Source organism: Grampus griseus (assembly GCF_964374135.1).
Source record: "Grampus griseus genome assembly, chromosome: 7".
Classification (NCBI taxonomy): Eukaryota; Metazoa; Chordata; class Mammalia; order Artiodactyla; family Delphinidae; genus Grampus; species Grampus griseus.
In genome coordinates, this window is record NC_139001.1 from 108,483,522 (window position 1) to 108,505,800 (window position 22,279).

Consider the following 22,279-nt stretch of genomic DNA (forward strand, 5'->3'; position numbering starts at 1 on the left):
CCATTGTTTTTGGCTGAGATGGGTAGACTGCCTTTAACTAACCAGTGTCAAAATCCAGGTCGAGTTTTTAATTGCCTAATAAACTCCACACTGTCTGGAAGCCTCAAACAAAGGTGGTCCGAATAAGTCACAGGCCTTTGTCCAGCAGTCCTTTTTTCCTAAGAGTCTTTCTCAGACATCAGCCCATGGATTGGGACAGTGTGCCAGAAGGGGCCAGCAAGCCGGGAACTCTTCCCAGGCCACAAAGGCTCCGCGGATCTGAGAGGCCTCATAAGGGCCAGCCAAGACTGAAACGCAGGTCTGGCTGTATTTGGTCACCGTCCCGGATGGTGGTGGGGCAGGCATTATGTCACATCTGGGAGTTTTTCAGCCCACACGTGGGGTAAATCTCAACCACAACCTCTGTATGTGGTAGCTTCAGATGGAAACAGAAACTAGTTAGAAAAATGTGATTCTTGCGCAGGGAAGTCGGAGCACAGAAGAGTTCAGAAGTGGGCGGGTGTCTGTGTTAAAAAAAAAAAAAGGAGGTGGAAACCCCACCAGCCAAGTCTGCAGAAAAAACTAAATGAAGTCTGCCTATCTCGGGGCCGGAGCCCCTCCCCTCGGGCCGCGCCGAGGAGTGTGACACAGGTGCCGCTTCCTCCCGGCTGCTGAGGGTCAACCACCGTCCCCCGGGCCGCGCCCCGCACTGGTCGGCGATGAGCAGCCCCCAGGTCACACCGCCGCCCCCGCCCCGCCAAGGTGAGTACTCGCCCGGGGACGGGTCCGCGGGGACCGAGCCGGGGACGGGGGGGCCAAGGAGCCCCGGGGTTCCGGCCGCGCCCGGCCTCCTGGGGGACTAGGGCCCCGCCCGGCCGCGTCCCCGGGCATCGCGGGGCCCCGGACATCACAGCGCCCCGGGCATCGCGGAGTCCCGGTCCGGAGCCCCGAGCCTGGTGCGCGGGTTCCGCGCGCCCTGGGCCTGGAGAGGCCACCACCGCCCCCGCGGCCATCCGCTGGCTTTCTGTTTCTTTGTGTGCTGTTGGGGATGTGCGTGCGGCCAGAACTTTTCCCCTAAGAGAATAAAGGGAGAGAGGCAGATCGGTAAGCAGCGCAGAGAGAAAGCACAAGTTGTTTGCCGGAGCTGCCCGGGCAGGACGGTGGAGGCGCGTCCGCAGAAACTCTGAGTTAACTCCGACAACTTCCCGACTCTCTCCCCGGGCCGGGCGGGAACCAGCCACACGCCCACGCCCATGTTGCAGGGATCCGCTCGCCGTGACCATTTGAGCGGTTGCAATTCTTCAGAGGCTGTTTTCTTTCTTTCTAAAACCAGCACATGCTTTCTTGCGGAAAGGAAATCGCCGTGAGATTCTCTGTGAATCTCAAAAGCAACGTTCCGAAACACTGCTGGGCCTCCCCCGCCACAGGGCTTTTGCAATTAAAGAAGTAAAATTTTATTTTTTTAAAAAAAAAGAATGATGATCCCTCCTGTTCCTACCCTGGTTAGGTCTGATCGTATGGAACTGTCAGAGAGGAGACATTCTGAGTCTATCATGTAATCACGTTACGTAATTAATATGATCCTGGTATGGGTTTATACGTCTTTAAAAAAAAAGCAAGGTTGTGTGGCCTTAGGCGGCAAACTTGAGCCTGGGTGAGCGCGGCTGGGTCTGTATCTGCATGCTCGGCGCCTCTGTGTGTACACGGCCACGTGTGTACGGGTGACTGAGGTGCTCGGCGCCATCTGGGTGTGCACAGAGCTCCTTGTGGAGTCAGGGCCTTGCTGCCTGCCTCGGGACCTCTTGTCACAAGGGGGCAAGCCCACCTCTCTTAGCTACAGTTTCATCATCCGCGAAGTGGGAATAACAGGATAGTGTGCCTCTTCGGGTCGTGAGAATTAAGTGCATGTCAGTGGCTCAGCGCAGAGATGAACACATGTTAAGTGCTTGAGAAATGTCGGGCATCCTTATTTTCGTTTTACGTCATACTGTGGATCCATGAGCCTGTGTGAGTCAGTGTTGACGCATGTGTATGTGTGTGTGAGGGTGAGTCAGACACTAGTGTGTGTGTGTGTGTGTGTGTGTGTCGGGACCAGAGTTAAGGGGACAAGGCACTGTAATTATTCCAGTTCAGGGACCGAGGAAGTGCAGGCCTGTCTGGAGAGGACAGGCTTGCTCAGGGAGCCTTGCCCTGCCCCCGACCACAGCCCCCCCCCCCTCCCGCCCCGTCCTCCCCCTACAGCAATTCTCTAGGATTCAAGTTTCAGACCTTGACCAATGACTGCAAATACTTCCCTTGCGGAACTGATGGGGATGCAGCCCTTACTTGCATACCATTCCAGATTACCCTTAGGATTTACTTTCTGGCAGGATCTCTGCCATGGGAGAACCATGGGGCCCTATTTCGTGCTGCTGACTCAGGCAGGATGTGTCTATATCCTGTCTCAGTTTACATCACTGCCCCTCAGAACCAGACGTTAGAACAGAGAGGACCCTCTGCTCCCTCCCGGCCAGACCTCCCCTAGCCTAGCCTTTGGGCTTATGGGTTCAGCCAACTGCCATAAGCCCAGAGGCCACAGTTATTGCGGAGGAGTCCTGTGCAGAAATCCACTGCCTCGCCCTTGGAGGGAAGGGGTCAGGCTCAGCAAGGAGATGGCCAGGTCTGGCAGCTTTATATAGAATGTGCCACCTCTGGGAAAAGCAGGGAGGGTTTCGTTCAGTGCCAGATGACATTCCATCACAGCCATTGCGCAACCCCTTCAGATATCCGTGGCTTTGGGAGTCACATGGCCTCGGCACAGCCAGCAGCTGGACCTTCCAAGGGTGCCCAGAGTTGCGCAGTTATTTCTGGGGACTTGCAGTGCCCTCTGGGAAACAGGAGTGAGGGGTAAGAGGTGTTCTGTGTTTGGTGGGAGAGCATCCGCCCATTCACTATGGGGAGAGAGAGGGAGGCCCTTCACTAGCACAGAGAGGCTGGCAAGTAAAGTCAGTTTGCCTCTTTGGGGGGCAGATATATAGTCCATCAAATGCCCTTTGGAGACCCCAACCAAAACACCTTTCAAAGAGTGAGCAAACACAACAGGCCCGGTAAGCACAAGGTACAAACCAAAGTTAAACAATGCGTGAAGAGTTCATAATAGAAAAGAATAACTTTCTTCCCACCTCCAAGGCAGTAACTTTATTTATTTATGAGACTCCTTCTAGAAGTATTATATGTAATACAATTAATTTTTCGTTGGCAAAATGAAACACATATTCGACTTCATCTTTTTTGTTCATAAGACCATATCCTACAGATGATACCTTATCACCATATATAGACTCATCCTTCTGGGGCTGCACAGCATGAATATTATAAATGAATTGGTTATTTTATTTAACCAATTCCTCCACAAATGGACATCTGGGTTGTGTACAGTCTTTAATTTCTCTTTTTAACCACAGTGTCATGACAACCCTTGTAAGTAGGGTTTTGCATGCATGTGTTTGTATACCTTTAGGATAAATTCCCCCAGGATTTAACTTCTGGGACCAAGAGTATGTACATTTACAATGTTAGTAGGTACTGAAAAATTACCCTCCAAAAGGTCACATAAATTTCTAACCCTTACCGGTAGCCAATGAAAATCGTTATTTCCCCACATCCTCATTCACACTGTGTGGTTTTTATCTTGGCCAATCTGATGAGTAAACCATGTTGTCACCTTTGAGTGCGCCTCTGTAATTACACGTGTTTTTGTACCTCTGTAAGATACTGTATTTGTTTTGCTGGGAAATACCTTGTATGGCCTTTGCCCACTTCCTACCAGGTCCCTAACCAGTGAGGAAACACATCCCAGAAGTTAAATGATGTGTCCTTTCTCTCATGATGAGTTAGAGAGTGGACCAGAGCCCCACACTGGGCTGTGCTGTGGAGTCAGACCAGATGTGATCTCATCCCCGACACTTACTGGCTTTGGGGAGGTGCACAGTACCTCGGAGCCTCAGTTTTCTCATCTGTTAGTGGGAAGGATACCAGTGACTTGGCGGGAGTCACGTGATGAACGAGAGACTAAGGACCTGGCACCGCGCCCAGTGATAGTGTTATTTGCGACAGTTGTTAACAGAACTCATCAAAGCAAACCTAGCCTGCAGGTGCTAGTCACCTCCAAAGTCTCCCTAGCAGACGGCAGCTGGGTTTGCTTCGGATAATGTAAGAACAACGTCAGTACCTCTATGCCAAGGCCTGTGGTCCCACCTTGCATGGGTCACTCCTCTACAGCCTGGTCTCACAGGCATATTCTCCCCTGTTTTGCAGATGAAGCCCTGGAGGCTGGAGGAGGATGACCTTCCCCAGGGCTCCCAGGTCCTGAGGGCCCAGCCAGGCTGTGAACACAGGCTGTGAGGCCCCAGAGCCAACAGAGGCCAAACTAAGGGGGGTGTTAGGGTGCATGTGGGCCTGCTGGCCCTGTGTGCCAGGCGGGGCCTTCTGCTGCCCACATACTGTGAGAACTGTGCCCAGGAAAGCATGGCTGTGGCTTTGCACAGACACTCAGAGCCCGCTAACGACTCCACAGTGTTTCAGCCAGGCCTGTGGTCTAACCTTGGCCTGTGGCTGCCCGCCATCACTCCCATCTCTGTGGTCGGGCCTGACCCACACTGGGCCACCTGCTGCCCTCCACCCTGCCTTCCACAGCGCGCTCAGGTTGACATCCCCTAGAGCCCCTCTCTGTGCCTGGATCACCCTGTCCCTCCAGCTTCACCCTCATGCCTGCCCGCTTCAGGCCCCTGGGCTCTCTGGGTACTGCCCCCTGCACACATACACCTACTGGTCAGTTAAGGCCTCCCTGGGCTCTCCTGACACTAGAAAACCACCCACCCTGGCCCTGGGGACACTTTGTAGCCCCGACAGATTTCTGAGTCTGTTGCCTTCTAGGAATTCTGACTTCCGAGAAGCTCTGTGACCCCACCTGTCCCCCCGCCACTGGGGCCTAGCTCAGAGAGGTGCTTAGCCAGCAACTTGGACACAAACAGGTGGCTGCACAGACAACCCAAAGTTCAACACTTCCAGGCCCATGTCCGCTCCAAAGGCCAAAGGCACCTTTTATTTATTTATTTTTTATTTTTATTTATTTATTTATTTTTGTGGTACGCGGGCCTCTCACTGTTGTGGCCTCTCCCGTTGCGGAGCACAGGCTCCGGATGCGCAGGCTCAGCGGCCATGGCTCACGGGCCCAGCCGCTCCGCGGCATGTGGGATCTTCCCGGACCGGGGCAGGAACCCGCGTCCCCTGCATCGGCAGGCGGACTCTCAACCACTGCACCGCCAGGGAAGCCCAAAGGCCCCCTTTTAAAAATCATCCGCTCAATAGCTCCTATTCCAGAACTTGGAGGGCAGAGTATAAAATAAATTGAAATGGACAAAGAGTCAAACCAAAACAGATTCTCAGAGCACGCTGATGGGCCCCAGCCATCACAGCCTAGCTCTCCTTCCCGCTCAGCACTGATTGGGTATTTCATCTTCTCCCTCCTTCCTCCCTCCCCTCCCCCTCCCGCCCTCCCCCATCTTTGCTTAGGGCTTTCTTCAGATCATTATGTAATCTGAACCTCTGCAGGAGCGCCACTTCCTGCCTTTAGTCATTATACATTTTAATTTGGGTACATCCTTTCAGAAGGAACGTTAGTGTGCAGCATCTCAGCCAATGGCAGATACTGTCAAGGGCCAGTTCTCTCTCACCCCAGCAAGAGCCTGAGCCCAAGATGCTAGGTTCCTTCACAGAGCCGGCCTCACACAGCTGCCCCCAACCCTCCCTCCAGCCACCGGAGAGCCTGTGTTCTGGTTCCCTGTGCTCACAGACAGCCACCCACCTGCCTCGCCTGGTGATTGGTGTCAGAGCCTCATTGGCTGCCCACCTGCCTGACTCTGCAGCCCTGCCCTTCCTCCTGGCCCAACGTCTTCTGCAGCTCTCATTCATGACTCTTTAGGACTGATAGATTGCTGGAGGCTCAGCGTGGACTCCTCTGAGAGTTAAAAACTGCAAGGGGACCTAGTCATTGGGGGCCCCCCGCAATACTGTGAGATCCACCTCCTGGAGTTTGAGCAGGTGCCCACGGTAAATATCGGAGTAAAGTCTTCTTGAGTTTCCGGCAGGAAGGAGGGGACCAGTGCACCTGTTCTTAACAAAGCCTGGCCTCAGGGAAGCTAGTTAACCAGAGCCGAACCCGATGGGATACTATCAGAGCATAACTGACCTGGGGGAAGGAAAATACCCAACTCCAGCTCACTGTAGCCATCTGGGTCCACCTGCAAGGAGAGAAAAACATGGAGGAACACTTGTGAAGTTCACACTCCAGAGGGATGGGCTACAGATCTTATCCTAGGACCATAGGGTGCTTCCCCTCCCCCACATCTCGCCGCCTCGTTACAATAGGTCCTTTTATCCAGTATATGACATCTGGCTGCCAAGAAAAATTACAAGACGTACTAGAAGGCAAAACACACAGTTTGAAGAGACAGAGTCAGAACCAGAACCAGACATGGCAGAGATGTGGGAATTATCAGACTGGGAATTTAAAACAACTGGGATGAATAACTCTTTATGATGCTTTTATTATAGTCCCTGTCTTGTATCTGCCACATATCCCTTCTCTTATTGCCAAAACGTTGCGGTCGGCATACTCTCTGGGGCTCAGTGGATACACCTCTGACCCCTGCCAGGTCTCTGAGGGAAGGAGGCGCGCGTTTGGGGGCCCTTGGGAGGGACAAGCTCTCGGCAAGGTTGCCCCATCATCTCACTGCACCCACCACACCTGATGGAGGTATTTTAGCTCCACTGTGATGGACAGACTGGCATGCCACTTGCAGGGAGCACAGCTGGGACCTCCTACCCTCCTTCTCCTTCATACAACGCCCACTTTTATGAGGGTTCACGTATGTGGCTGCCAGCTGACCCTGGGCCCCAGCGCTCCCCCCTTGGACCCTGGATTGGAGAGTCGTCCTATTTTACCCATAGCTATGGGCACATGTATTCTCAGCAGTGTCTTAAAGTGAAGGGAATTGTGGTTTGTCAGATCAAAACCAGGTAAACAATCCTGCCTGCCTGCCTTCTGCATTGGGTTCCGGTCTGTGACCTCTGTGTTCACCAGGCAGCAAAGTCCACTGGCTATGAAAGGCCCTTTCGCTTGAGATGCTCCCCAAGCACTCTCGCTGGAACCGGACACAATACACACAGCCTTTAGCAAGCAGGGGCTTCAAGCTCAGTTCCCCCTGCTGTACTTTTTGAAGACATTTAGTGCAAATACACTTGGCCTCAATTGGCTAGTGATGAGGAGGTTAGAATACCAGGTTTAGAGCTCAGGATTTGGTCTTGAATGAGGACCAGCTCTGACCTGGCCGTGGTCTTGAACATGGCGCCAGCCCCTTGGTGTCTCAGCTCATAGATAAAACTCCTAGTATAGGGCCTGGTCCGAGTTCACCACTGCCCCTGCCTGAGTGCTTGAGGGTGTCCTCAGTGAGTTCAGGCTCACTCCCCACTGCCCAGCTCCCTCCGCATGCCCTCCTCCTGTCCCTGTTTGCTCATTTGCCACTGAAAATAATACCAAGGACAGGAGGCATAGTCTGCCCTGGTCCTTGGGTTCCAGGTGGGCAAGGCCCTCAGACCCAGCAGGGGAGCTGCCTTTGCAATAGCCCTGGGATGCTGTTCCCTTCTGAGCTAGGACGGCTGCCTCCGAGGCTTCTGTTCCTTCCTGCATTTATTAGAGTGGGCAAGGTGGTCAAAGAGCAGCAGAGAGCATGTGTCCTCTCCCACCAACTATGTGACTTTGAGCAAACCTTTTACCCTTTGCAGTTCAGTCTCCTTACCAGCCCCACCTCCTCAGCCGCACCTGAACACCAGCCCCTTAACAGTAGGGGTCTCGGCTGTCTTGGGGAAGAGTAGCCTCCTTAAAAACACTCATGGATCAGCTCGGTGCTTTGTGACCACCTAGAGGGGTGCGATAGGGAGGGTGGGAGGGAGATGCAAGAGGGAGGGGATATGGAGATATATGTATAGCCGATTCACTTTGTTATACAGCAGAAACTAACACACCATTGTAAAGCAATTATACGCCAATGAAGATGTTTAAAAAAAATGAATGAATGGATGGATAGATGGAGGAATGGATGGATGGATGGATGGATGGATGGAGGGAGGAATGGAGGGATGTGAAGGTCCAACCAGTGTAGACAATCCTGGTGCTATCGGTCCCATATTCACCTGCGTCCTCTCCCAATCCTGTGTAAGCCGTGCCCCCTCGGTGGCCCACAGTGGCCTCTGGCTCAGCCCACTGACCTTTCCCCACCTGGCATGCCTTGTGCACCCCAACCTGTGTGCACATGGGGCCCCTTCCCTCCCATCTGGCCTGCAGACGCTCCATCTTTCAGTGTCTTCTCTCACCAGCGTTTTTCTCTTTCCCTTGATGCTGCCATTGGATGGGTGCAGAGCTGGGCCTCCCCTCTCTCCTGGGAGGGGCCCCTTCTCTCCCTTCCAGCCTCTTCCCCATGCTCGAACTCCTGCAAGGAAGCTGGGCCTTCTCTCCTTTGATCGTGCCGTGGGACTGACTTGTCATTTGAATGGCCCTCCTTCAGCTCCTGCCAAAGTTCTCATTTTAATGAATTCATTTCAGCTTTGGCTGAAAATCCCAAGCTGTCATTTTTTTTAAATTTTAGTCTCTCTTTTTTTTTTCTTTTCTACAAATTCTGTAAAGTATCCTGACCGACTGTCTCCCTGACTCAAAGCGTAGAAAGTCGGCTGCGCTCTGCTTAAGTTATCTCATTTCACCCTCTAGCAGCCCTACAGCAAGTATTTTTATCTCCATTTTGCATGCGATGATACAGAAACTCAAGAGGCAATGTGCGTTGCCGACAGCCGAGACCCCTCACTCGTGCACGGCAGGTGTTTCTAGGAGGGGCTTAGCCAGGGCCGCCTCACACATCAGGCACAACACTTAGAGCTTTCAGAGAACCACAACAAAGCTTTGGTTCTTTTAAAATCAAATGGGAAAAATGAACTTTTAAGACTAAACCTTGCATTTGTCTTTATATCAATGCCCCTCTAAAATACAATTGTTAATATCTGGGGGGAGAAGAGACCAGGAAGGCAGACCACCTAGGCCCACGACGGCCATCCTGTGGCCCTGGCTCAGCCCATCCAGGCCCTGGGGCTGGGTGCCCGCTGGTCCCTGCACGGCCAGGCCGCTCTCCTTGCCCAGCGCCCAGAGCCCTGACCCTCCTCTGCGTGGCTTCCATCTCAAATCCGCATGCTCCCCCACCCCCAGCAGTGCTGCCCAGCCCAACCACGGCAGGGCCCCTGGGCTGGGCAGCTGCAGTGTCTGCCCCGTGCCTGCTCTTTGCCTTTACCCTCAGGAGATTGGGAGAATCCAAAGGAAATGAGTGAGGATACCCAGGACTCTCTCTCTCTCTCTCTCTTTTTTTCTTGGCCACGCAGCATGCAGGATCTTAGTTCCCCAACCAGGGATCGAACCTGTGCCCCCTGCAAGTGGAAGTGCAGAGTCTTAACCACTGGACCACCAGGGAATTCCTATCTCTATCTCTATCTATCTCTGTCTCTATCTCTATGTCTATCTCTGTATTTCTCTTATCCTCTTGCTTTTTTAAGTGAGGAAGCTAAGCTATTCTTCACTTCAAAGTTTAAAAGTAAGTTTCCTTTGCCCTGTTTCATTATGAAAGAAGCAGTTCCTGTTCACTGTACGATTATATATACAAGACCAAGAAGAGGGATATAGGAAGATTCTCTCTAGAGCAGAGGTGACTTTCAGGTACCCATGGGATAGCCAGGTGACAGCTGGAAAGCAGTTCAGAAAGAGACCCAGGCAGAGATAAAGACGGAGGACCTCAGTGTACAGAGGCCACACAGCGAGGGGCCCGGGGGGAGCCACGAAGAGCCTGCTGAGGTCGCACTGATCTCTCTGGATGGTGGATCTCAGCACAGGTGCAGAGGCGGTGTGGGGAGTCCTCTTGGCCACACCTGGGGAGGATACACATAGTACCTTGTTCAACTGGAAGATGTTACCTGGATGTAGCTAATATTACTCCAGAAATGGATATTATGAGCTCCATGGAAACATGAAAACTGGGATTCAAAGAGGTTATTCCCCCAGGGCCTCACTGGGCATCACTTGCACTGTCCAGCCTCGAGCCAGGTGTGTCCTTCTGCCTCTGGGATGTGGCCGCCCACCTTGCTGGGAGGGGTTTGCCCACGACCCCCTGCCCCTCTGTGCAGCTCCACGCGGCCCTCAGGTCACTCTCCTGCCTCAGAAGAAAAGGCCATTCTTTATCCACCCCACCCCGGGCCACTTGTGCCGGCTCCCCTCTGGTCTGCTGGCCCCCACCTGGCGGCCCAGCAGCTGCTGATGAAAGGCTCACGAGGGCTGGGCTGTGACCGGGCAAGTGCAGCCAGCTGAGGCCAACCCACATACAGTTCCCACTCTTCCCCGGGGAGGCAGCGGGCAGCTGCCTCTCAGGGTCACTGCCAGGGCACCAGGAGAGAATAACGCCTCCACCAATTCCTGGCCAATTTCTGGAATGCCTCCACCACAGACCCACCCCTGGGCTGGCAGCACTGTCTTTTCTTGAAGTATCACCAGTCATGGGACCATTCCTGCACTGTATGTTCTCCTCTGCTAGGCACTTTCAGATCTAGTTCCTTTCTTCGTTCAAGAGTCACTACTGGCTGTTTATTCATTCTCTATATACAAGCTTATATCGGCTCACCCCAACCTCCCAGTCCATCCCTCCCCCAATCCCCTCCCCCTTGACAACCACCAGTCTGTTCTCCCACTGTATACCACAGAGAACTATATTCAGTATCCTATGGTAAACCATAATGGGAAAGAATATTAGAAAAGGAATACATATATATGTATAACTAATTCACTTTGCTATACAGCAGTAATTAACACAACCTTGTAAATCAACTATACTTCAATAAAAAATAAAATGAAAAAGAAAGAGGCACCACTCGCCTCCTCTGATAGGTGAATAAAGCAAAGCTCAGAGAAGTTAGGAGAGTTTACACAGCCAGCTGTCGTGCGTGGAGTGCGGGTCTCTGCTTCCCTTGGGGGTGCACTGTTTCTGCCATGGAAACTCACTCAGCAGGTTCTTAAGTGGGGACAGGACGGGGTGGTGCAGAGGAGCTAATGCTGGGACTGCAGAGTCACCAAAAGGAATGAAAGCCATACATCCCTCAATCTCCCAAATCAGTGGCTTCCCATCTGGGGTCCCCACCCCGAAAAACACACACGTTAAAAAACGATGTCACAGCTACAGATCTGCACTGCAGTTCTTTTCAGGAGTAATGACATTTCTACAAAATAAATTCTTAGATGAAGTCTGGAAACATGAAAGCAATAAAAACCCATCTGTTATAGTGGAGTGGGGGAGAAGAGGCCTGGTGACCCCACTCCAGGGCCCCCTTGTGATGGTCACCCTCAAGTCATCGCTGGACATTGAGGGCTTCACGTAACGCTGTTTGCAGCCTCCTAGCTGGTGCCTCCCAGGACGGCCGACTGATGTCCAGGCACTATTCATCGTCAGTGATGATGCTTTGGGGCTTGCATCTCAGAGGATCCTTCCGTATTAGACATTTCCATCACATGAAGCCATAAAATGCCTTCACTGTGGTTCAATTATTTGCCTACAGCCAGACTGCAGTGTACACCCAGCTGTCAATCACTTTACCAATTAATTCCCTGAGAGAGGTTCTTATCAAACTTCAAGAGTCCATGAAGAAAATCTGAAAAGTTAGAAACTAGATGGATAATTCCATTAGGGAAACAATTTATCCACAAATGTTTACTAACCACCGTGTACATCCGTGGTTCATCAGCAGAAATTCATAGGCTTACGATGTGTCCGTCTTGTCACCTGCCCTAGGGGTGCAGGAGGAGACAAAGAAAGTCTAAAGACAAGATCCCTGCTCTCAAAGCATCGTTGGGCTTCTTGGGGCAGCAAGACACACATCATGACAGGAATAAAAATAATCCCATCCTCCTAGTGAGAAATTTCTTATCACAGGAATTCAGGTTTCAGATCGAATTGCCTGTGTCTTTTCTATATTTAAAGAAGATATCTAGATATTTAAAGAATAACTTAAAGTAAGATAACTTCTCAAATATAAATTGCTATCTAAAACTAGCTAATATTGACAGCAGATATTAAATTATGGTGAATTTCTCCTTAACCAGATATAGGTTTATCTTGTTGAATTAAGACTTTGTACTTGAAGAAGTTGTCAGTGACCTGTTAACTGAAAAAAATGCACAACCGGGACTTCCCTGGTGGCACAATGGTTAAGAATCCGCCTGCTAATGCAGGGGACATGGGTTCGAGCCCTGGTCCGGGAAGATCCCACATGCCATGGAGCAACTAAGCCCATGCACCACAACTACTGAGCCTGCGCTCTAGAGCCTGCGAGCCACAACTACTGAGCCCGCATGCCACAACTACTGAAGCCCGCATGCCTAGAGCCCGTGCTCAGCAACAAGAGAGGCCACCACGATGAGAAGCCCATGCACCACAACAAAGAGTAACCCCTGCTCGCCATAACTAGAGAAAGCCCATGCATAGCAACGAAGACCCAATGCAGCCAAAAAAATAGATTAAATAAAATCAATCAATTTATTAAAAAAATAAAATTAAAAAAAATGCACAGCCTAAAAGTTGAGAGTTATGTTTTATTCAATGGACAAATCTGAGGACTTAAGCCCAGGACACAGCATTCAGATAATTCTGAGAAACTTTTCCAAAGAGGCAAGGTGGGGAGCCAGGATATATAGGAGTTTTCGCAACAAAAGACCAGATAGTCAGAACATCAAAAGATTACCGTTAATCAAAGAAAACCAGACATCTCACGTTAATGAATTTAGTGCTTTTCTACGTATGGGAAGAGGCAAGAGTCCCGGCTCATTGAAATCATTCCTCTGATATGCACCTCTGCTCCCTGGGGCCAGTGTCCTGTGCTTTCTCATCCTGAGTCTCCTCCGGGTGCATCGTTGTGGGTGGCCGCAGTGGCTGACTGCTGGATGGCGGGCATCCTGTTCCATCCTGAGTTCTCTCAGGGCTCACCGTCTGTAATGTGATGGCTTGATGGCGGCAGCGCCCTCTGTTTACTGATAAGACAGGCAATATTTAGTTCACAGACCAATGCCGATTGTTGAGAACATTCTAACTCTGGGAAATGACTTAAGTCAAGACAAGTGGCAAGGATGTAAAAATACAAAAAGTACTGCAAGGATACGGGGTACCTGCTGTGAGCAGGGATGGTCTGGTGTGTCATACACGCTGAGCAAATGTTGGTTCGAAGTGTTCGTTCCTCGTCACCCTCATCCCTCACTGTGAGTTGGGTCTGTGGATGCAGCCTCCATCTTCCAGGTGCAGGACAGGCTGGGAGTGGCAGGGCTGTTATTTGAACCCAGATGCTCCAACCCTGAGGCTGTCTTTTAAGCCCTGCTCACCGTCACCATTTGTATGTGTAGGAAATGGGGAGTTTCAAAGGGGAACAAAATTCTCTTTCACAGGAGTGAAAGAAAGTTGGTTCCAATGCGCTTTTAAACTACTTATTTATATCAGGCTTTGGTCACCACCCCTAGGTCATTTCCTATTTAAGAATCGTGGAGCTTCTGGAAAGATCTTCTGGAAGATGCTATTTTTAAAGAACTCAATTGAGTGAAATGATGTTTGTCACTCACTGAAAAAGCAAACAATGCTGGAGAAAGTCAGAATACATCTTTGAGGACAATGCAGTCAAAGGCAGATGAAATCCATGGCTTCCCTTCCAAGTTCAGACACCCTGGAAGGCTGTGTTTCCCACACAAGGGCACCTCAGGGCTGTTTATTTCCTGAGGCTCTGGCCTATGGCCAAATCTTCACCATCCTCTGTGCTTTTGGTAAAAGCCATGGGGTCACACTGCCCTGAAGGCACAATTATCTGAGTTCCTGCCCTCCTTGCCCTGGGGCTCTGGGAACAGAGGCCTGACTGTCTACACAGATAAAAGGCTGACCTCTCACTGCCCTGCCTCCTGCCCAGGGGCCCCATGGTTCTCCTTTGAGCTCCTTTGAGTGGGGCCCTCCCTGAGGAGAAATGAGCAGAGGGTGGGAGTTCTCCTCTGACTCGGCTTCTGACGTCTCCTGAGCCAACTAGCTCCTCTCAGGGACCCTTGTACCACAGCAGGACGCTGCCCAGACCTCCTCTGGCCTCCCTGGAGCAAGCCCTTGGTGTAGCCAGGCTGTGACCACTTGGATAGGCCATTTATCTTGTTCTGGGACCTGACATCTCAGGGCTCAGGATTCCCTGGTGAGACTCTCTATGACGGGGCCTTGCCAGTCAGTGGAGTCAGCCAGGGGAGGTACCCAGGGCCCAGTCGGAGAGGCCCGGGCCACATCCCTCACCAGCAGAGATGGCCTCAACCCCGTGCAAGGTTTAAAGCCCATGCCACCTCTCCAACCACTGTCTTAACCCCACCACTAACTAGTGCAGGTGAACTTGGGATGGTGACGTCACCCTCTTTGGCTTCCACTACCCTGGTGCCTGCATCCTCTCAAACGCATGGGGTGTTCAAGATGCAGTGAGCCCTGGGTGTGGCCAGACTCTGGAATCTATATAAAGTGGCCACAGTAGTGGACAGTGGCCTGCGTTCTAACAGCTAATGATCACACAAGTTGAAAGTATAGGCTGCGAGCGTGACAGACCTGGGTTCAAGGTGCAGGCCGGTCACTCAACGGCTCCATCCCCGTGGGCACCTTAAATGAGAAGATGTAGGTAATGGCCCAGGCCTAGCAGGGGGCAAGCACAATGCAAATGTTAGCCTGAGAGGGATGAGAGAGACTCAGTGACACAGGGACTTAAGCCAGGGGTCTGCAAACAAAGGCCCACAGGCCCAATCCGCTTGCCACCTGTTTTTATAAGTAAAGTTGTATTGCAACACAGCTGCACCCATTTGTTTGCACGTGTCCATGACTGCTTTCATGGGACAATGGCAGAGTTGTAGCAGAGACCACATGGCCCACAAAGCCTAAACTATTTACTATGTGGCCCTTTATTTAAAAAGTTTTCTGACCTCTGTCTTGAACCAACAGGAACATCTCCAATGGCTCGACTTCTAGGCCTAGAGCCTACCTGGCCCCATTGCACCTCTCTCTGGGGAAACCATAGCCTCATGGGTAGATGAGAAGCCACGGAAGAAAGACCTGCAGCTGAGGCCAGGCACCAGGCAGCAGCCAGGGAAGCCCATTAGGCCAGGCCCAGCTCTCACCTGGGTACAGATGGAGTGTCTCATTCCCCCGACCTGATCCACCCAAGCTGCCAAAGGGAGGATCCCTCTCTTGGCCTTCACCTTCTCTTGACCTCTTGTCACCCCCTCTGTAGACACAGGCATTCGGGGCTCTCCTGCTGCCCTGCAGAAAATCCTCACCCCAACTAGGCAGGTGTAGGAAAAAGGGCCACACACCAGACAGGCTCTCCCGGGACCTGCCATCTCTCCCGCTTCCTTCAGAAAACAGGGCTTCTCACTAGGACCCAGACTGGTGTTGGGCCAGGAGCATTGTCCTGAATTTTTTTTTTAACTTTTTATTTTATATTGGAGTATAGTTGATTAACCATGTTGTGTTAGTTTTAGGTGTACAGCAGAGTGCTTCCGTTATACATGTATCTCTTCTTTTTCAAATTCTTTTCCCATTTAAGTTGTTACATAATATTGCGCAAAGTTCCCTGTACTATACAGTAGGTCCCTGTCGTTTATCCATTTTAAATACAGCAGTGTGTACATGTCAACCCCAAACTCCCAATCTATCCCTCCTCCCTACTCTTCCCTCCTGGTAACCGTAAGTTCATTCTCTAAGTCTGTGAGTCTGTTTCTGCTTCGTAAATAAGTTCATTTGTATCATTCGTTTTTTTAGATTCCTCATATAAGCGATATCATATGATGTTTGTCTTTCTCTGACTTACTTCGCTCAGTATAATAATCTCCAGGTCCATTCACGTTGCTGCAAATGGCATTATTTCATTCTTTCTATGGCTGAGTAGTATTCAATTGTGTGTGTGTGTGTGTGTGTGTGTGTGTGTATCACATCTTCTTTATTCATTCCTCTGTTGATGGACATTTAGGTTGTTTCCATGTCTTGGTTATCGTGCAAAGTGCTGCTATGAACATTGGGGTGCATGTATCTTTTCAAATTAGAGATTTTGTCTTTTCTGGGTATATGCCCAGGAGTGGGATTGCTGCAAATGGCGTTATTTCATTCTTTTTTTATGGCTAATATTCCATTGTATATATGTACCACATCTTCTTTATCAAACTTATTGACATCTCTCCACATCTCAGGAGGTTATTATCCCTCTTTTCAGATTGTCTATGGAGTCTCAGGGGGGGAAAGTGTGTCCACACCTCACCAGTTATAAAACAGTGGATCCTGAGTTCAACAGTAGTCTCCCTGAGTCTACACCCATGCTCTTTGCCTCTGCCACCGGCACCAGCAAGCTTTTAGCTCAGACGTCACAGTCCATGAGCCTGTTTTGAGCACCAACTGTGTGTCAGGCCCTGGGGATGTGACAGTGGACAAACCAACAGTCATCCCAAAAGGGAGTTTATGTTCTAGTGCGGATAGACAGATGGACACAAGACAAGTGGGTAGAATGCTCAGTAGGTGAGATGGTGCTAAGTGCAGGGAGGATGATCAAGCCAGGAAAGGACAGAGGGTGGAGGGACGAGAGGGGCTGCCATTTTAAAGAGAATCTCCACTGGGTAAGGTGATGTTTAGGAAAGACCTAAAGGAAGCCAGGGAGCCAAACGCAGGAATATCTGAGAGGAGGCAAGAGGCAGAGAGCACAACACGTGCAAAGGCCCTGCGGTAGGAGCAGGCTTGGCCTGCTCAAGGAACTGACAGAGGCCAGTGCCCTGAGGAGAGGAGAGTGGAAAGTGGTAACTAGGAGATGAAGTCAGACAGATAAGGCGGCAGAGGGACGATGGGACTGTGCCCCAGTATCCGCTGTAGCATCTTCCTGAGTCTCCCCTGCCAGAAGGCTTCTAACCCCGAGAGAGGAGCCCTTCAGCATCTCCGCTCTAGCAAGTCCCTGAGTGAGCCGTGACACGGGGTAGGAGCTGAGAGGGAGGGAAGAGGATGGCGGAGAACTCCCAAGGGGTGCCTGAGATGCAGGGGGAGATGGGGGCACTTCACCAAGCGCCCCATTTGCTCTCAGCTGCCCTGAAAGACGCCTCAGATGCAGGCACACATGTGCACACACGCACGTACACACACACACAGAGGCCGGCTTTCAGAGCCTCTCTGGAACTGCTAGTTGCATCTTTCGTGTAGAGCTTTTCCACAGGACCGTGCCGGGCTCTACAGAGAATGAGTGTGGATGTGGGGTCCCCAGTACCTGCCGTCACAGGCCGTCCGGACCCTTGGGGACCAGCTGGGAGCGTGAAGAGATGGGACAGAGCCCCACCCAGGGCCAGAGGGGGCGTGTGTTTGTCCCTCCCCTGCAGCTTTGAGTCCACGGAAGCCCCGGGGACGCAGCCCAGCAGAGGGCACGGAGCAGCCCCCAGGGGTGGAGGGTCTGGCCAGCAGGGGTGGAGAAGAGAACCAGGAAAGGGTGTGGACAAGGGTGGTCGAGAGCCCCAGGCTCCTGGGGCCCATGCTGCCACCTGCCTGGGGAAGGACGTCCCCACAGACACCTCGGCCTCACCCAGAAGACACAACCGGCAATCCCAGAAAGGCTTCTGAAAGCTGGCCTCTGTCCGTGTGTGCACACGTGTGCCTGCATCCCCAGCGGTATGAAAGAACAGCCTAGAAACACAGGCTCTTTCTCCCTGAGATCGGAGAGGTGGCCAGCACAGGCTCCTACAGCTCAGATTGGAAGCCAGGACTCTCCGCCTCAGTCTCTCTGCAACCCCTATGTCAGAGGCACAAATTAATACAACCCTCTGCAGAGGCAGGTCCCTCCAGCAGCCAGGTTCATACGGCAGGAACGGAGGTTGAGAGCTTATTCTCGTCTGCTTTATATTTACACACTGTTGTGTTTAGTCTTCTGAGCAGTCCCAGGAGTCATCCAGTTAAGTGACCAGGGCCACATAAACACAACCCAGGAGCTCATCCTGGGCGCCTCCTGTCCTCGGATAACGTGATCCCAGCGCGAGAATCCAGGCGCTACTCAAGTGACTGGCTTCTCACCTCCATGAACAGCGGTGCTGGAAATCGGGCCACCGGACACCCGTTTGTACTCGGAACTGCTCACACATACCAAGGCAGGAGCACATTTCTTATCTCGCCAGGTCCTCATTGCAGCCTGATACAGGCCGGAGGGTGTGGAGAGGGCGTGGAGAGGGCGTCAGCATCTCCTGAGTCTCTCTAAGCCAAGGTGCCAGGGCGGGCTGTCCATGTGCCCACTGGGGAGGGGAGTGCTCTTATACACGGCTTAAAAGAGGGGTCGGGGTATCACACAACCCCTGAGTGTTCCTGGAAAGGGGATAAAGTGACTGTCCCGAGGCCACACCAACAGCAAATGGCAGAGGCAGGCCCACATCCAGGTGTCATTCGATTCCAAACTCTGCACCTGACAGGCTCACCTACAGGCAGGCAGTAGCCTCCCCCCATGATGCCATGCACTTTATGTGCTACAAACCTAAGGGGCTTTTGTACCCAGCCCTAAAAGGGAATGAAATACTGCCATTTGCAGCAACACGGACGGACCTAGAAATTATCACACTAAGTGAAGTCAGACAGAGAAAGACAAATATCGTGTGATATTGCTTGTATGTGGAATCTAAAAAAAAAAAAAAAAAAAAAAAAGATGCAAGTGAACTTATTTACAAAACAGAAATAGACCCACAGACAGAAAACAAACTTATGGTCACCAAATGGGAAAGGGAGGAGGGATAAATTAGGAGTCTGGGATTAACATGTACACACTCCTATATATAAAATAGATAATCAATAAGGACCTACTGTATAGCACAGGGAACTCTACTCAACATTTTGTAATAACCTATAAGGGAAAATCTGGAAAAGAATTTATATATATACATACACACACACACACACATATATACATATAATAACTGAATTGCTGTTCTATACACCTGAAACCAACACAACATTGTAAATCAACTCTGCTTCAATAAAAATATAAAATCTAAGGGGATAAATGCTTCATGCTTAAGCATGGCCTGCCCCCCTCAACACACACAGGTGGGGAGACCTGGCCGGCAGCACGCTCAGGGAGCCCACCTCTTTGCTTTCAGCTCAGGTCCCGCCTCGCTCCTGAGCGGGGTCGCCCGTGGTGCTGCCCTGTAGCAGCAGTGCACATAGCTTGGCTGTGTCTGCGTGCAAAGGCGTTGTATTTCTTCCGGCTTTTTTTTTCCTTCCCTTTATTCACGCTGATGGAAATGGCTCCTTCACCCAAGGTCTGCCTCCGATAAGGCTCCAGCGGTTTCAAGAAAGCAGAGCTGAGCTTCTTATCAGGCAGCAGCAGGGGATCTGGTGCCAGCACTGGCTGGCCTGGTGCTGATAAAATGGTCCTGGGCCCAGCGCTCACCAGATGCTTTCTCAACCTGCCCCCCGGGCCCAACCCGTCAGAAGTGTGGGCAGTGAGACCCAGGAAGCTTCTTTGCTTTCTTAGACATGAGAGCCGACTTCCAGTGACCACAGGCCACAAGACCTGATGGGGACAAAGTTTTGGCGTGGAGGCTGATGGAGAGAAAGGGCCTCAGGAGGCCTTAGGGCTCCGGACATGGCAGTGGGAGCCGGCTCCTCCCAGGGGCGTATCGGGATCAGGTGTGTGGTTTGAGCCCTTCCCTGTGAGGCACTACTGTTCCCAATAAGACACTGAGACTAGGAAAGGGGTGTGGGGTGTGGGGGGGGATTAAGGCATTTGGTCTAATGTGGTGTGATCGGGTTTGAAGCAGGTTTGCAGCCCCCAAAGCCCAGGCTGCCCAGCCTGCTCCTGGAAACTCTGATTTGAAGGAGATCAAGGAGCTCATCCCTCCTCCGACCCTGCACACACACCACTGGAAGACAGAAATTCTACCCTCAAACCTTAACTTCTTTTCCTTTAAGCTTGGGTCACTGTTAAACTTCCTTGTCCTTAGAGTAGGACAGACTGGGCTAGCTGATTGTTTTGTGAAAAGTGACTTGGGCTTTCTGACCTTAGTTGTCCCATCTATAAAATGGGTTGGTCATCCCTGTGTCCAGTGCCCTGCTGGGAGCAGCCAGGATTTCACAGGTGGAGGGCATCTCGCCACGACTGGCCACCAGGGTCCGCCCTACATTGGAAGGTTGGGCCAGGGCCTGGTGGCAGGGTCAGCAGTAGAGCCTTAGTCTGGGTTTGAATCCTGGCTCTGTCCTTGGCTACTGTCTCTGAGCTTCAGTCTTTTCGTGTTGAAAGAAAGGATGGACATGCCCGGCTAGCAAGGCTGTTCGGGGGAGTTCAGCTCATGAGAGGTACTTGTGATTTGTGGCTGTCCCATGAGAGCGGGTTTTGAGTGAGAAGCATCTTGAGCGTGAGATGATGTGAGTGAAGCCCCAGCACAGAGCAGACCCATAAAAAGCAGCGGCAGGAGCCCAGCCGATCTCCTGGCTGCCCTCTGCTCCAGGCCGTTACGCACATGGATGCACACAGGGCTAAAGGTCCCTCCGAGACCCGGTGGAGACAGTAGCCTTCCATGCGGGGTGGTCAGGCAGGGCCACCTGGCACTATGGGCCAGTGATTGGAGGTGCAGCCACCGAGGGGGCCCGCGGGATGGGTGCAGAGGGGTGCAGCTGCCTTCAGATGGTTTGCAGGAGTGCTGTCAAAGCAAACGTCATGGAAAGGATTGGCAGCATAGCTGGGCAGAGCAGCTCCTGCCTTTTCAGTCCCCGAAGCAGGACCCTGTGGGTGGTCGGCCCTGAGATGGACAGGGCCTGAAAGGCCTGAGATTAGAGCTGAAATATCGAAAAACCAGCCTTCCCAGACAGCAAGGCTGACAAACGCTGAAGGCCAGAGAAAGGGCAGGCTGAGGAGCAGGCCAGGAGGACCAGCCAGGTTGGCTGCTCACGTGAGCTGGTGTCTGGGGAAGAAGGAGTGGGGCCCCTCCAATCTCTCTCCTGAAATCAGTCAAAGCATCCATGGGTAATCATGAGAACCAGAGGACCAGCATGTGTACATGTTCTCTGCAGTGTGGGGAGATAAAAGCAAGCCCCTGACACCTAGTAGGTGCTCACTTCAGTTTAGTTGGTTTAGCAATCACTGCACGCTCCTGCTTTTGTCACTACTCGTCTGGATGATTTTTCCTGCTGCATTTCACTGGACTGCTGGGACAGCTTTTACTTAGTAAGCTTTTGATGACCACCTTCTATGTGCTGGTCACCTTGCAAAATGCCAGACACCCACAGGAAGATGCCACAGCCCTCCCGGTACCCCAGGGTTATTTTGATGTGTTTGATGAGCTTGTCCATAGAAACAGGAGGTCACTTCCTCCTGGAAGGTCAGAACAGACACCCTCCATGGGTGGTGTTGGACCAGAGTGGATTGACGTGTGGACATTCACCAGATAAGCCAGGTGGAGTGAACATTCCAGGCAGAAGGCACAGCATGAGCCAGTACCTGGGGGTGTAAAATGGAACTGGAGTCCGTGTGACCTCCAAGGGGCTGACAAGGGACAGGCAGGTTGTGAATGTGTGAGATGACAATGTGGGAATTCCGACTGCTTGAGGCTATGGCTCTGGGCTCAGGCCCGGGAGTTCCCCGTGCTCTCCTCTGGGTGAATCCCTATTAGGAAACTCACAGGGCATCTGCTAAGTTGACAAAAGAACTGAATAGTCCGTGGAGGTGGCATGCAATATTTGGGACATACTTACACTAAAAATTGCGTTGTTATTTATCCAAAACTCAAATTTAACTGGCATCCTGTGTTTTTTCTGGCAACCCCAGGAGGACAGGGCATGGACATGGGTGTTTTTTAAAGGGTCCCATGAGATGCTAATGTCCAGCCAGAGCTGAGGACCGTGAGTTAGAGGCTCCTACTGCTGTGAGCAAGCCCACCATCTCGAGCCCCTGGCCAGGTCCCTAACTACAAAGATTTCTAGTAGATGGGGCATTTCCAGTCTTAAAAACACCTTTGGGGAACCTTTTGAGATTTCCCCTTTATTTATCCTTTCCATCTATCTCATGGATGCCACCCACAGTAGTGAAAAACTTATTTTTTGTGTAAATGTGAAAATCTGAAACCCATCTTAATTTTGTAATGCTTTAAATGATGTAATTGTAGAAACGATTCAATAATTGGATATAT

The 22,279-nt window shown here is 51.5% G+C and overlaps 1 protein-coding gene across 1 annotated transcript in view; it reads left to right on the forward strand.

Moving 5' to 3' along the window:
- The first annotated feature begins 296 nt into the window (after positions 1-296).
- GYPC (glycophorin C (Gerbich blood group)) overlaps positions 297-22,279 on the forward strand; it is a 43,822-nt gene continuing 21,839 nt past the window's right edge. Inside the window, exon 1 of the mRNA XM_082658163.1 lies at positions 297-741. Within this exon, the coding sequence (XP_082514289.1) occupies positions 699-741 (43 nt within the window). The 5' untranslated portion in view covers positions 297-698. The remainder of the gene's footprint in view (positions 742-22,279) is intronic.